At 40.7% G+C, this 15,142-nt stretch overlaps 2 protein-coding genes across 2 annotated transcripts; both read left to right on the top strand.

Annotated features, from left to right (window-relative positions):
- Nucleotides 1-6,230: 6,230 nt before the first annotated feature.
- LOC120437410 (E3 ubiquitin/ISG15 ligase TRIM25-like) lies at nt 6,231-8,821 on the top strand. Its single transcript, XM_039607976.1, has one exon. It carries the CDS (start codon nt 6,310-6,312, stop codon nt 7,981-7,983), a length of 1,674 nt encoding a protein of 557 aa, XP_039463910.1. The 5' UTR covers nt 6,231-6,309; the 3' UTR covers nt 7,984-8,821.
- Nucleotides 8,822-10,983: 2,162 nt separating this feature from the next.
- On the top strand, nt 10,984-14,083 carry LOC120438973 (tripartite motif-containing protein 29-like). The gene is made up of 2 exons (XM_039609592.1): nt 10,984-11,150; nt 11,395-14,083. Exon 2 carries the CDS (start codon nt 11,625-11,627, stop codon nt 12,609-12,611), a length of 987 nt encoding a protein of 328 aa, XP_039465526.1. The 5' UTR covers nt 10,984-11,150; nt 11,395-11,624; the 3' UTR covers nt 12,612-14,083.
- The last annotated feature ends 1,059 nt before the right edge of the window (nt 14,084-15,142 follow it).

Genomic DNA, 15,142 nt, shown 5'->3' with positions numbered 1-15,142 from the left:
CACAGTGTGCTTTGAGGTAGGAGCCAAAAAGGGTGTAGTTTGTGTGTGTGAGCACCTGTGTGTACACCTGTGAGCATGAGCGCACTTGTATTTAAAAGGTTCCTTCATGTAATCATCTGCTAGAGGGTGTGGGGAGCCACAGCCCCGACCTCCAGGGCATGAAGCAGGTATGGAGGAGATCAAGACTCCAGACATCCAGAGGCCCTCAGAACACAAGAGACCAGGGAAGACCAACAGAGGGGCAGCCGCGCCACTATCCCAGCATCATAAATGCTAAGATTTAAATAAATGGTGTTGATATTGAAAGAGTCAATGAACATAAATTTCTGGGGACAATAATAGATGAAAACTTAACACATAAGATATATTCATTCCAAAGTGTCAGGAAGCATTGCAATCCTAAACAAGGCAACACAGGTATTAGACGGAACATCACTATATGTTCCGTCATATTCTCTACTGTTCACTGATTTCACCATACTTCAGCTATAGTGCAGAGGTCTGGGGCAATAGCTATAAAAGTACATTACATTCAGTTAAAAAAAAAAAAAAAAAGCAGTTTGAATCATCCACAGTGCAGGTTATAGGGATCATAAAAACTCACTATTCTTGCAGTCTGAAATCTAGAAATTTGCTGATCTAGTGAAATTCCAAACAGTACAAATTCTGTTTCAAGCAAAAAATAAGGAACTGCCATTCAGAGTATGATTTTTTGAAAGAAGGAAGTTATAATTTAAGGGGCTTTTGTAATTTCAAAATTGTGAAGGTACGTACTACCAGAAACAGCTTTTGTGTTTCTGTGCATGGAAAGAAGCTGTGGAAAAGTTTGAATATGGAGCTGAAGCAATGTCCAAACATAAAGCAGTTCAAAAAGACTTGAAGATACTGAAATTTAGTGAATGTCTCTATTTAGAAAATTTCATGATATGATGTATATATTATATCAGAAATCTGTTTGCTATTTTTTACAACCGATTATATCAGTAAAGAAGCTGACTAAATATTGACTGATAGCTTTTTGCAAAGGGGTGGGATTAAATAAGTGTGTATTTTTTCCAACTCCTTTTCGATATGAAACTGACTCTGAACAGTTGAAGCAATATTGAAACTCATTAAAATTATTTTGTATATTTAAAAAGAAGCAGAGACACAAAAACAGTTTTCGTCTAAAGCTTCTCCATTTTCAAGAGGTTGTCTAACTTCCAAGATTATTAATACTAAACCAAATCAACTGTCAAGTATCTTTTGCCATTAAGTGTATTTTAAACTAAATTCAGTTTCTATTAGCTAAGCAGCATATAGTACTGTATTTATTTACTCACTGTGGAAACATGGACCCTCACACTGGGTTGGGCTTATGGTGCATATCCCTCCTGTATTCTGGTCTGTGTTGAAAATAATAGTCTCTATTTTTAAAACATTTTAAATGTTTTAAATGATGCTGTTAGGACTAGTGGATGAATCTGTTACATAAGTGATTGACTTCATGTGTTTTAAATAAACTTTTACTGTCAGACTAGAGCACTGAAAACACATCATGAGATGTTCACTTGAATCTCAGCAACTTTAGTGCTCAGACAATCAAAAGATATCAAGTAGAAACTGAGTGTGAAGCAGCAAAGTTCCCGTCATTATTTTTAAAGTGATTGAACTTTAAGCTCAAAATTTTCTTTGTCCATTAAACCTGCTTTACAAAAACCCCACTTAACAAAGTCTCGTCTTATTCTCACTACTTTGATCGAGACTTGTTAGACATGGTGATTCTTTCAGAAATAATTTTCTGTTTATTGTGTAATAACAAAAGACAATTTTGAAACACACTAACACTTTTAACACTTTGAGCCTAGCTGCAGTTAACCCTGAATATAAATTCTAAAACTGAATATATTGCATAATGTTACCCCCGCCCACCATTAACAAATGGTTCAGTCCATAGCACAGACCGGCTTTATTTCTTGTTGTCAGTAGCAACCGATGCTTATGAATGTGCCAGAGCACATTTTGAATCTACACCATGGTCATTTCAGATTTCACACAGGTGGTTGGTTGTTACACTCTGGAAATGGAATAAAGGTGGTTGTTATTAACCCTCTGTGTGTGTGTATGGGGTTAAAACGAGGCCACCTTAAAATGAAACAGTATCGTAACTGAAATAAATGTACAGAAAATTTTTGTTTTGAAAGTGAAAAAAAAGGTTCTGAAAAAAGATGAATTGACACTGTAAATATAGAAATTAAAATAAAAAACTCAAAACCAAGTTTCCACACTTACATCTTCTTTTTGCTTATGTTTTCTTCAGTTCCAATTTGCTGGCACCGTTGTTGTACGAATGAGTATTAGGGTCACATTAAGAAAAAAATATTATAGATCACATTGAGAATAAAGTTTCAGTTTCGAGATTAAAGTCAAAATGTGGTGATTAAAGTTGTTTCAAGACAAACCGCAACAGTTGCTATACTCTCTGAGCTACTGAAACTGTACTTCAGTATCAGTTTTAGTAACAAAAGAGAAAATGATTTCTCTTTTAGCACATGAACACGGTGTGGTGATCAGCATCAGGGCCTTGAAAAGATGGTGCATCTCATCAAATGGAAAAAAACACACAAACTTGTGAAAAATGAAATCGGCGGTCATTGAGGGTTACAGCCTGAGGAGGTGTTACGACCCCCTCTGCTAGGGGACAGGAGGGGAGTAACATACACGACAGCTCACACAAGAAATGGAGTAAAATAAAACTTCAAACAAAAAACCGACAGGGCTGTTCAACAGACCACTGGGCAACCAATTAACACATGTAATGCATTAACACAGATGAAAGTAAAAGCTAAGGATTAACTAAGGCAAGCTAGCATCACAAAACTCTAATCAAGCGTCTCCAAAAGTTGAATCTGTTCATCTGGACGTAGCGTTTTGTGGGAGAAACGTTTCGTCACTCATCCAAGTGACTTCTTCAGTCTCAGCTGACTGCAGGTTTCCCCAATCTTATAAACAGTACATTTGCATAATGACTGAAACCAGCCCACTGAAGGAACAATGGGCTGTGAGGTCAGTTCCTTCATCATAATTATGCAAATTCCCATGACCATTGATCAACAACCACTGACCAAAACCCACTGATCAAAGAACACTGATCAATGGCCGTGAGTACCATTCACAGAGAGTTGGGGAATGGCTGCAATCACAGCGTTGTAAGATGGTGAAAGATGTACTCTTAGGCCCCCTCCTCGATTCAGAGATGGTCTTTCCCTTTTCACGTAAATGGCCTCCTTGACTCCGCGCTCAAACCAGCGTTCCTCCCTGTCCAACATGTGTACATCCTCATCGTTGAAAGAGTGTCCACTGGCCTGTAGGTGTAAATAAACTGCAGAGTCCTGGCCTGATGAGGTTGCTCTTCAGTGTTGTGCCATCCGCTTCGCTAGAGGTTGTTTGGTTTCCCCGATGTATAAATCCTGGCAATCCTCCTGGCACTTAACAGCGTACACTATGTTACTCTGTTTGTGTCGGGTTGGTTAGTGATTGCTGATCAATGTTCATGGGAATTTGCATAATTATGATTAAGGAACTGACCTCACAGCCCATTGTTCCTTCAGTGGGCTGGTTTCAGTCATTATGCAAATGTACTGTTTATAAGGTTTGGGGAAACCTGTAGTCAGCTGAGACTGAAGAAGTCACTTGGATGAGTGACGAAACGTTTCTCCCACAAAACGCTACGTCCAGATGAACAGATTCAACTTTTGGATTCATTTGGATTCCTACTTTCCTGGATGATTGAGAATGCATCAAGTCATTCACAATATATTTTAAAGATGTCTACAATATTTGCAATGTAAAAGATATAAAATGATTCCATGGAAAGTACCTTACAGTGTATACAAGTATGACTAGGTCATTGATTCAGTGTCTGTTGTGAGTCTCAAGTAAGTTGCCTGCAATGATATTTAAGGTCCAGCAGGTGTCAGTATGGAGCAAAACAGCAACACTGTGTCGACACAGTATCAATACAGTTTGGGGAATGTGCTGAAACGCTTCACGAGGCCTCATCTACCCATCACTACATGGTTGTATTTACCTTAATTAAACGAGTCGTCAGTCGTGGTAAACCAGCAAAAAAACTCGAGCAGCCGGGCTACGTAAAAAGTGTAGGGGGGCGTGTTTGCGGTCACGTCCAGCGGGTGTGTGGGCGGGAGCTTTACACAGTCGCTCCACCTCAAGTCACTACTGCGCAGACTCTGGCTCCAAATTTGCAAGATGGCAGCCTCCACAGTGGCTGCAGCCAGGTGCTCTTGGGATATTTTGGCTTCATTTTTGCACAATGGGAGGAGGCGGTGTCGCGTCGTCCATCTTTTATACAGTCATTGAGCTAGAGCCAGAGCAGGGGAGAGGCGAGCTGGAACAAACCATTTTGGGAGGGGGGAGGGGGTATCTATACTTTTGTTGTTAAAATGTTCCGTCTCAACCAAATACTGTATGCTTTTTATATTTTTAGTAGTGTGTCACACAAACAGCAAATATTGTCAAAAAAAGTAAGAAATTTTGGGGGGTGCTTTGATTCAAAAATGAGCTAAAATCGCCCCTGAGTTTCATTTTGATGATTATATCTGAACTTGTAAAACACACAATGAGCTGTGAAGATGTCTGCACTGAGAGGAAACTGAAAGCCATCAAGTCCTCCTTAGCTAGTAGCCCCGAATACTTTTACACAAACTTGGCAAAATATTTTCTCCACGTCTCTCAATATTTAATTTAAAAATTGATGCAGATCCTAACTTACACAATATAAAGTACAGAAACTGGGACTTTCTGAGACAGCCACATACTGTACATTGAACACTACAGAGAAATATCCTCATGCCTCTGGGCTGTGCCTACACATTCAAGCATTCTCGATAAACATTACAGAAAGGTTTAGAGTTTAAGGCCGCCTTTCACATTGTCCAGTATTTTACATGTTCACTAGTGTTAGAATTCTCAACAGATTAATAAAAAATAAATTGTATACAGAATAGAAACTTAATTAGTGACGGTGTGAATAAAACGAGACACAGAAATACTATGTGCTCACTTCTGTGACAAATTTTCTTTTCCTGCTCAACTCCGTCTGAACCTCAGTAGTGGCCAACAACACTCTCCATCTAAATACATTTAGTATTAATCCAGTTGAAATTGAATCTTCACTAAAGCATATTTTATGCAAGAGGGCCAATAAAGAAAAACTGGAGGTCGGAACTGTTAGAATAATATTTAAAATATTCATTGACTGATCATCTTAACTGTTGGATCAAATAAGAGAAGAAGAAGAAAAAATCTACCTTAACAGGAAATCCTTGGATCGGCTCAAATAAAACTTTACCAAAATCAGAAACCCTCTTACTAGATTCAAATCACAAATTCACATTTTAATGTTATGGTTTGACAATATATGCTGTGTGTTATGATAGACAGACCAGCCAGCAGTGCTGTATGTATATTATAACCATCAGTGTCTCAGTCAGCCTTCAGATGAAAGATTTCCATCACTGTTAAACAAATGAGAGGAAGTCTTAATTGGTTTCCAGTAATCCAACCTCTCCAGCCATTCTTGGCTCAAAGACCTTACATCTTCTTTGTCCTTACATCGTATGAGCCCCCACTGAAATATGAGGAACTCTGACACTCAAGAAAAGAACAAACAATCCTCTTGAACTGACAAAAGAAAAATAACTATTATTAAAGGCTTAGTGTAGTGTGGCAAAATCTTTATTAAGTTGTTTTCAACAATGTTATCTTTATGTAATAAGTCCCTTCTGTTCCACAGGTGGTGGCCTGCCTTTTCTCTCCCCCTTTGTTGTGTGTGGCAATAATTATGCTTACTTCTGCTCAGAGTATTTTCTGTCGTGCTTTGCTGAAATTCTTTGTTCTTGTTTTTATCTGATTTATTTAACTCTAGTCCCAGCCATATCCTACCACTGAATCCTTTGGTGTGGAAACAGACAATTCCCCCCTCTCAGATTTTGTTACATATAAAAAGTATTTCTCTTCTCTCTTCTCACTAGTTACTAATGATAATCATAATTTATTTGTGCACCATTTGTCTGCTTTAAACTGCTCTTCCTCATAGATTCAGTTAAAGCCTGATAGCTCCTCCCTTTTCACCTCCTCTCATTTTTCATTCCCTCCCCTTCAGATCTGCCCTTTAAGATGGGTGTAATCAACATGTGGTGACGTGTAAGAGCAAACAGACTCCATTCACATGTTGTTGAGATCAGAGCTCTGTGTGAGTTTCTCTTCCTTATAACTGAAACTACTCTGTCACTGACACTGAGAGGAAAAATGGCACAGAAAGGAGTTCAGCTGAACAAAGAAACAATTTCTTGTTCCATCTGTTTGGATCTACTGAAGGATCCAGTGGCTATTCCCTGTGGACACAGCTACTGCATGAACTGTATTAAAAGTTTCTGGGATCAAGAGGACAGGAAGGGAATCCACAGCTGCCCTCAGTGCAGGAAGACTTTCACACCGAGGCCTGTCCTGGTGAAAAATGTCATGTTAGCAGCTTTAGTGGAGCAGCTGAAGAAGACTGGACTCCAAGCTGCTCCAGCTGATCACTGCTATGCTGGACCTGAAGATGTGGCCTGTGATGTCTGCACTGGGAGGAAGCTGAAAGCCATCAAGTCCTGTTTAGTCTGTTTAATTTCTTACTGTGAGAAACACCTCCAACCTCACTATGATGCAGCTCCATTAAAGAAACACAAGCTGGTGGCCCCCTCCAAGAAGCTCCAGGAGAACATCTGCTCTCGTCATGATGAGGTGATGAAGATTTTCTGTCGTACTGATCAGCAGAGTATCTGTTATCTCTGCACAGTGGATGAACATAAAGGCCATGAAACAGTCCCAGCTGCAGCAGAAAGGACTGAGAAGCAGAAGGAGCTCGAGGTGAGACGACTAAACATCCAGCAGAGAATCCAGGAGCGAGAGAAAGATGTGAAGCTGCTTCAACAGGAGGTGGAGGCCATCAATGGCTCTGCTGATAAAGCAGTGGAGGACAGTGAGAAGATGTTCACTGAGCTGATCCGTCTCATCCAGAAAAGAAGCTCTGATGTGAAGCAGCAGGTCAGATCCCAGCAGGAAACTGAAGTGAGTCGAGTCAAAGAGCTTCAGGAGAAGCTGGAGCAGGAGATCGCTGAGCTGAAGAGGAAAGATGGCGAGCTGGAGCAGCTCTCACACACAGAGGATCACAACCAGTTTCTACACAACTACCCCTCACTGTCAGCACTCAGTGAGTCTACACACTCATCCAGCATCAATATTCGTCCTCTGAGGTACTTTGAGGATGTGACAGCAGCTGTGTCAGAGACCAGAGATAAACTACAGGACATTCTGAGAGAGGAATGGACAAACATCTCACTGACAGTCACTGAAGAGGATGTTTTACTGTCACCACCAGAGCCAAAGACCAGAGCTGGATTCTTAAAATATTCACATGAAATCACACTGGATCCAAACACAGCAAACAGATATCTGTCATTATCTGAGGGGAAAAGAAAAACAAAAGTAATGAAACAGAAAGTGTCTTATTCTGATCATCCGGACAGATTCGCATATTATTGGCAGGTCCTGAGTAGAGAGAGTCTGACTGGATGTTATTACTGGGAGGTGGAGTGGAGAGGAAAAGCGGTTTACGTAGCAGTCGCATACAAGAATATCAGCAGAGCAGGGCGCTCAGATGAATGCAAATTTGGATACAATGACAAATCTTGGGCATTACGTTGTGAAAAGGAGAGATGCAAATTTTTCCACAATAATGTCCACACTGATCTCTCAGGTCCTCGGTCCTCCAGAGTAGGAGTGTACCTGGATCACAGAGCAGGTATTCTGTCTTTCTACAGCGTCTCTGAAACCATGACTCTCCTCCACAGAGTCCAGACCACATTCACTCAGCCGCTCTATGCTGGACTTTGGCTTCATGGAGATGGAGACACTGCAGAGTTGATTAAACTGAAATAGACAGAAGTCATTGCCAGAAAGTTGCTGAAAACATGCTTTAGTTTCCAGTTTCCTTGGTCTCTTGTTCACACAGAGATCACGTCAGTCACACTTTATCTTTGCTACTTTGACATCTTATTATTTATTATCTAGTTAATGACTGACTTTGTTTGAGGGGCCCTCCATCTTATGTCTGTTTAGCCTCCATGACTTTAGCTGTTGAGGTTGTCACTGTTCATGATGATTTTCATTCAGCTAAACTGATGTTCATGTTCATGAAAATTTATGTTTCTGTGCTATAAATGTTTCGTGACTATTTTTTTAAGATGTCATTGGTTTCATGTTTGAAGAAAAAGCAGTGACGGACATTAGACAACTGTAAAAATGGGAAGCAGTTTGTTCGCACTAATCAAAACAGCTACCATCTTCATCTCATGCGGCCCCCCTGGCGCCAGCTGGTTGCTCAAGGCAAAAGCTGACAGGAATAACAAAATTCTCCTTTAGATAACAAGACTGTGTTGTGACTTTCTCCCTCCTCATTCAAGGCCACCCGCGTCGACCGAAGACTGTCGACTTTTGCCTAATCAGGTGAAGGGACACTTTCTCTCGGTTGAACACGGAACACACACACACTCACGCTCACACATACGCATGTACACTGACACAGACCTACACTCACCCCCCACCCCTTCCAGACGCCTTCAAAGCTTATGTCTTCTATGTTGTGAGATGTGCTGATTCATGTGCTGAGGTGTTTTTTTCTCTGTTCTCAAACTGATCTCCCTGTTGGAGCTCAGTCTGGGGGAGTTATTTTTTCTCCTTGTTTTTCCTCATGTTGTGCATTTTCCATTTATACCTCTCTGACCTGTCTTCCCCAGGTCGGAGGGTAAGATGGCGCCGCCATTGCGTGCAATAGGTCGGCAGCCTTAACATGAAATTTCCCCTTGTGGGACTAATAAAGGTATATCAATATCAATATCAATGTTTGTGCAAATATAGAGTCACATGATCACTCTGCTGTAAACCTGTGTAGTCAGTAGATGGTGCTGACTGTGTTTGTCTTTGTGAACGCTGTAACGTCAGAGTTAGGATCTACTTAGTTTAACACAGAAACATGTGTACGAGTTTTAGTTTAAGTAATTATAACTGTTATATAAACCTACAGACGTGACATGAATCTAAATGTTATTTCTTGTTGTTTATTTCCTCTTCAGAGCAAACCTATGCACACTCACAGATTACAAAGGCTGTAAAACCTGTACTGTGCCCTTCATTACTGTGCTGTGTAAATATCTGAGCCAACTAAATAAATGACTGGACTGCATTTGATTGGCTGCTGCTTGTTCTGATCGACACCCCCAGAAAGACAGAACACAAAGAGCCGCAATACATACCAGTTATCAATATTCTGATTGGGTGACCTCCATTCCTATGGACTCATGTTCAATCACACAAACCCCCTCACCACCCCCTGTCCCCCTTCAACTACAAGTGTGAGTTTTGCATCACATCTCTCTCAAGAAGTGCTGCAAAAGTCGAAGCTCATAATGTTTGAATTTGTGACTTCAGAGGGGGCAGTCAAGCTTTCAGTGCTGAGAGGCCAGCGTGAAAATGAACCCACAAGCAGACTGAAAGCACGGCTGTTTCAACCTCAATCTGATTTTATTAAATAGAGTGACAGAAAACTGTAAAATGTCTTCATGGAACTTCTGAGAGGCTGGATCCACTGTAACAGAGGAGAGCGGTATTATTTCCAGTACAGGTGAGTTGTACTGCAAGGAGAGCAAAGAAGGTTGCTTCTTTGGCAGGCTGGTGAATCTGGGTTTTGGAGGGAGGGAGACCTTCTTTTCTGTACTGATGGATGGTTGTGGTGAGCAGGAAAGCAGGCAGGCGGGTTTCCAGATTCTCCACAGGAAGATGGGTGAAAAAAGAGCGACAGCTTCTGGCAGGTAGGATTCAGATAGGCAGTCGGTCAGAGGGAATGTCTAGTGTCAGAAGAAATCCAGATAAGAGGGGAGGTAAGTGGATAATGATCTGGAGGTGCAGGAAGCTGGAGACACAAAGAAGGCGAAATTAAACTGGGGAACACTTGGAGCAAGCAGAACATGGAGGCTGATTTAAAACTTCGCCCAGAAGACCTGAGCTTAGAAAAGAGTAAGAACACCAAACACCGAAACACCACCGACACCCCGGATCATGAACACTTGTATTCACTGATCTGAGAGGTTGGAATCACAGAGTTGTGGTTCCAAGTAGTAAAAATCATAAATAAATATAAAATATATAAAAACTGCAAGTTTGCAGCTCTAAATATATTTGTGAAAATATGAATTGTTTGTGAATATTTTTTTCTCTAACTGTGGATTTAATACAAGTATGTGAAAACCTTTTAGAAGTAAAAAATTTTTAAAAACTGTTCTACACATTCTGACTTTTTATTCTATGAATTCTCACATTTTGCAGCATATTTAACTTGATATTCAACGTCCTAAAACACAAAATACTTGCAATAAAGATACAGACACTGCCACTGTGTCTGAAAGCCAAATGTTTTATATTGGAAGGATTAATAACTGTGATTTTTGTGTCTTAATTTAACCGTTTGTCATGGTTCTGGGTCAGTTTTGACCCAGTATTTTGAGTTCTCATGGTTTGGTTTGATTTTGCATTATGGTTTATTTTCTGATTCTCTTATTGTGCTTTGTTGGTAATTATTATTATTAATCTATATTTCAGTAATTCTTGTTAAGAGATTAGTTCTTAGGTTTTGTATCTCATGTTTAATGTAGGTTTAGTTCAGTGTCTAGTCTGTCTTGTGAATTGTCTTTTGTTTCCTGTTTTACTTTGAAGGGTCACGTCTGATGTCAGTGTATTCTGTTTTGCTTCCCTTGTCTTGTCTTGTCTATTACTCCCAGCTGTGTTCCCCACCTGTGTGTAATCTCCCTGTGTTCTTCTGAGTGTATTTAAGTCATGTCTTCTCATGTTCTAGTCACTGGTCTGTCTGTTTATCTCCTATGAATCTACTGTGTTTACCCTGCTGTCCACCTTCCTATACCTCTATTCATTCCCCTTCATGTTCATGTTTTTTGTTCAGTTTAGTTTAGTTTGTCTCAGTATAGATTAGTTTTGTTCCTGGTTGCCATTTCCACCTTGTGCCGTGTTCTACAAAAAACGACCTTCGCATCTCAGTGAGTACCTGCAGTTGGATCCTCATTTAATTCCTCAAACGGCTCATCCCATTCGCCGTGACACCATTGTTGAAATGAAAAGCATGAACAGCAACATATGTGGGCAAGAAATGTTCCATGGTATAATATGTCCCATGCTATGACAGTGACAGCTTTTTTATTTCATTCATATATCATAAATGTAAAAACTGATCAGCCTGAAAATCAAATGAAAATGTAAACTTCACTGTTCTCAATCTTTCAGGGATATTGAGAAATCAGCAGATGGCCAATTACCTTTGTTTGTGTTCAAAGGGTTAAACAAAGGGCGTCTACGTCAAACCGTTCCACTTCCTGGACTGTGTCAAAGCCTGATAACTCCTCCCTCTTCTTCCTGAAACACTGTAAATGTTTTTCCCTGTTCCCTGGGTATAACAAACATGTGGTAATATTTAGGAGCCAACAGGCTCCATTCACTACAGAAAAAATATCAGAATGCCTTCGTTCCTGCCAGAGAGAGACAGAGGAGAAATGGCACAGAAAGGAGTTCAGCTGGACCAAGAAACCTTCTCTTGTTCCATCTGTGGACACAGCTACTGCAGGAACTGTATTAAATCTCACTTTGATGAAGAGGACAGGAAGGGAATCCACAGCTGCCCTCAGTGCAGGAAGACTTTCACACCGAGGCCTGTCCTGGAGAAAAACATCGTGTTAGCAGCTTTAGTGGAGAAGCTGAAGAAGACTGGACTCCAAGCTGCTCCAGCTGATCACTGCTATGCTGGACCTGAAGATGTGGCCTGTGATGTCTGCACTGGGAGGAAGCTGAAAGCCATCAAGTCCTGTTTAGTCTGTCTGGCCTCTTACTGTGAGAAACACCTCCAACCTCACTATGATGCAGCTCCATTAAAGAAACACAAGCTGGTGGCCCCCTCCAAGAAGCTCCAGGAGAACATCTGCTCTCGTCATGATGAGGTGATGAAGATTTTCTGTCGTACTGATCAGCAGAGTATCTGTTATCTCTGCACAGTGGATGAACATAAAGGCCATGAAACAGTCCCAGCTGCAGCAGAAAGGACTGAGAAGCAGAAGGAGCTCGAGGTGAGACGACTAAACATCCAGCAGAGAATCCAGGAGCGAGAGAAAGATGTGAAGCTGCTTCAACAGGAGGTGGAGGCCATCAATGGCTCTGCTGATAAAGCAGTGGAGGACAGTGAGAAGATGTTCACTGAGCTGATCCGTCTCATCCAGAAAAGAAGCTCTGATGTGAAGCAGCAGGTCAGATCCCAGCAGGAAACTGAAGTGAGTCGAGTCAAAGAGCTTCAGGAGAAGCTGGAGCAGGAGATCGCTGAGCTGAAGAGGAAAGACGGCGAGCTGGAGCAGCTCTCACACACAGAGGATCACAACCAGTTTCTACACAACTACCCCTCACTGTCAGCACTCAGTTCTCCGGGGGAGAACTACGCGCCTTCACTAACATGCTGAATGTGGCCTTCATAGGCTCTGATTGGCTGTTAATAACTAAGTACCCCCATGTGGGGTGACCTGAGTGGGGCATTCGATTGCAATAGGAACTTTGATATTTTGCTGATGTAAACAATGAAAATAGAGTATTTTTCTTTATCTCTTCTTATGTTATTGGTGTCATCTACTTGTGTTTTTTCCACCTCGGCTACAGATGTTCATGTGAGAATCAACAAATAATAGATCTAATTGAAGTGAAATTGGATAAAAGTGAAGTATATTTATATATGATGAAATTAATAAAAAAAAATCATGTAATGTTCCTCACAGAAAAGAAGAAAATGTAATGAAGTGATTGCTAAGTTTAGACTTTCTTTTTAAATCATGTTTGTAATAAAGTCAGAGAAAGGGAGGATAAGGTGTCATGGTGATTGGATGTGCGGAGAGAAAGAGGGGAGCGAGAGGGATGCAAATGGCCATTTGGCAAAGTATAAAAGAGTGTAGGAACATTCAGCATTGTTACTTCCTCTAGTTCTTGTGATGAACAGAAGATGTCATCTAAAGAGTCGCCTCTAGGATTCTACACTTAGAATTTATACCGTGTAATGCCAGAGGAGCAACAACTACCCAACACTATGGACCCATAAATTGGATCATGTTTTAATTTGTTTCTGCTCATTTTTGCCATGTTGGATTATAAATTCAAGGGGATTAGGATTGGGATTTCCAATTTTTCAACTTCCAAGAACTATTGGATTATATTCACACAAAGATAGACACATCATTGCCAAGGTGTGCACATTTCTGCTCTCCAATCTCTCTCCTCTCAAAGATCAGAACAAAGTCAGCATTAGTTCAGAGTAGGTTGATTAGATAAGTATAATTCAGGTGATTTGATTGTTTGACATACTACCGTATCACTCCAATAGAGCATTTTGCTCTTGGACTTCAGGCTTTCTTTTTGTTCCTAGGGTATTAAAAAGTAGACTAGGGAAGCAGAGCCTTCAACCTTCAGGCCCCTGTTCTACGGAATGAGACCTATCCTCCTCGCTGTACTCAAGACAAGCTCAAACCTCCACTCAGTGGCAGATTCATGTTTTGCTTTTGTGAAGTTTTTTCTCATGTTAACCTATTGCTCCCTGTGTCTTCAGTTGTTCGCACCCTCAGATCAGCATTTACACCCTCTGGTTATTCTCCTGGTTTCTCTGACCCCAGTCTTCTCTGCCAGTTTGTTATCAGTCAGGTACTGACTTGGTGGCTCCTGAAGTCCATTCCTCAGCTCTCCAGAACTAAAGAAGAGGTCAGATACCTGTGATTAGTTTGGGCTGTCCTCCCACCTGTTGCTTGTTTGTTTATTATCCCTTTCTCTTGCCATTTGTTGTGTTCTCCCCCATCCATTCTACCTTGTGTTTCCTTCCTATTTCCATGTTTCCCTTGTAAATGTATAGTTTTTGGTTTCTGTTTTGACCTGCATTATTTTTTACCTTGTTAAAGTTCAGCAATAAAGCTGCCTTGTATTAATCCCTTGTCCTGCATTTTGGTCTTACTCCAACTTGCAGCACAGTGAACCTTGACAAATTTAGATATATATTGACTGAAATGCACAGTTTTAGTTTAGTTTTTATTTAAATTTTTCAATTCAATTTATTTATATAGCGCCAAATCACAACAACAGTCGCCTCAAGGCGCTTTATATTGTAAGGCAGACCCTGCAATAATACATACAGAGAAAACCCAACAATCATATGACCCCTATGAGAAAGCACTTTGGCGACAGTGGGAAGGAAAAACTCCCACTTAACAGGAAGAAACTTCCAGCAGAACCAGGGAGGGGCGGGGCCATCTGCTGCGACCGGTTGGGGTGAGAGAAGGAAAACAGGATAAAGACATGCTGTGGAAGAGAGACAGAGATTAATAACAGATATGATTTAATGCAGAGAGGTCTATTAACACATAGTGAGTGAGAAAGGTGACTGAAGAAGAAAAACTCAATGCATCATGGGAATCCCCAAGCAGCCTAAGGGAGGATTCAGGGTCACCTGGTCCAGCCCTAACTATATGCTTTAGCAAAAAGGAAAGTTTTAAGCCTAATCTTGAAAGTAGAGATAGTGTCTGTCTCCCGAATAAAAACTGGAAGCTGGGGCCTGAAAACTGAAGGCTCTCCCTCCCATTCTACTTTTAAATACTCTAGGAACAACAAGTAGGCCTGCAGTGCGAGAGCGAAGTGCTCTAATAGGGTGATATGGTACTACAAGGTCATTGAGATAAGATGGGGCCTGATTATTTAAGACCTTGTATGTGAGGAGCAGGATTTTTCAGTGTAACTTGTAGTCTTTTTAGTTAGGAGACCATATGTCAGAGCCAAGATTTATAAAAATCAGTGCAGATATTTAATTAAAAAACACACACACACACAAACACACTTTTTCAAAGCAATTAATTCACAGTCTTGTAGATGTCCAAAGCCTCATCAAGCAGGTTGTGATAATGAATTCTACAGAACTTATTAAAACTAAATATAGACTAAAACTAAATATATTTCCTTTTTTAAA

Source organism: Oreochromis aureus, linkage group 3 (genome assembly GCF_013358895.1).
Source record: "Oreochromis aureus strain Israel breed Guangdong linkage group 3, ZZ_aureus, whole genome shotgun sequence".
NCBI lineage: Eukaryota > Metazoa > Chordata > Actinopteri > Cichliformes > Cichlidae > Oreochromis > Oreochromis aureus.
Note: the sequence above shows the minus strand (reverse complement) of the source record. Positions and strands in the feature narration are given on the sequence as shown.

What these genes read in the sequence shown, in the direction of transcription:
- LOC120437410 (XM_039607976.1), top strand. Translation starts at nt 6,310, where the DNA reads ATGGCACAGAAAGGAGTTCAGCTGAACAAAGAAACAATTTCTTGTTCC.
- LOC120438973 (XM_039609592.1), top strand. Translation starts at nt 11,625, where the DNA reads ATGCCTTCGTTCCTGCCAGAGAGAGACAGAGGAGAAATGGCACAGAAA.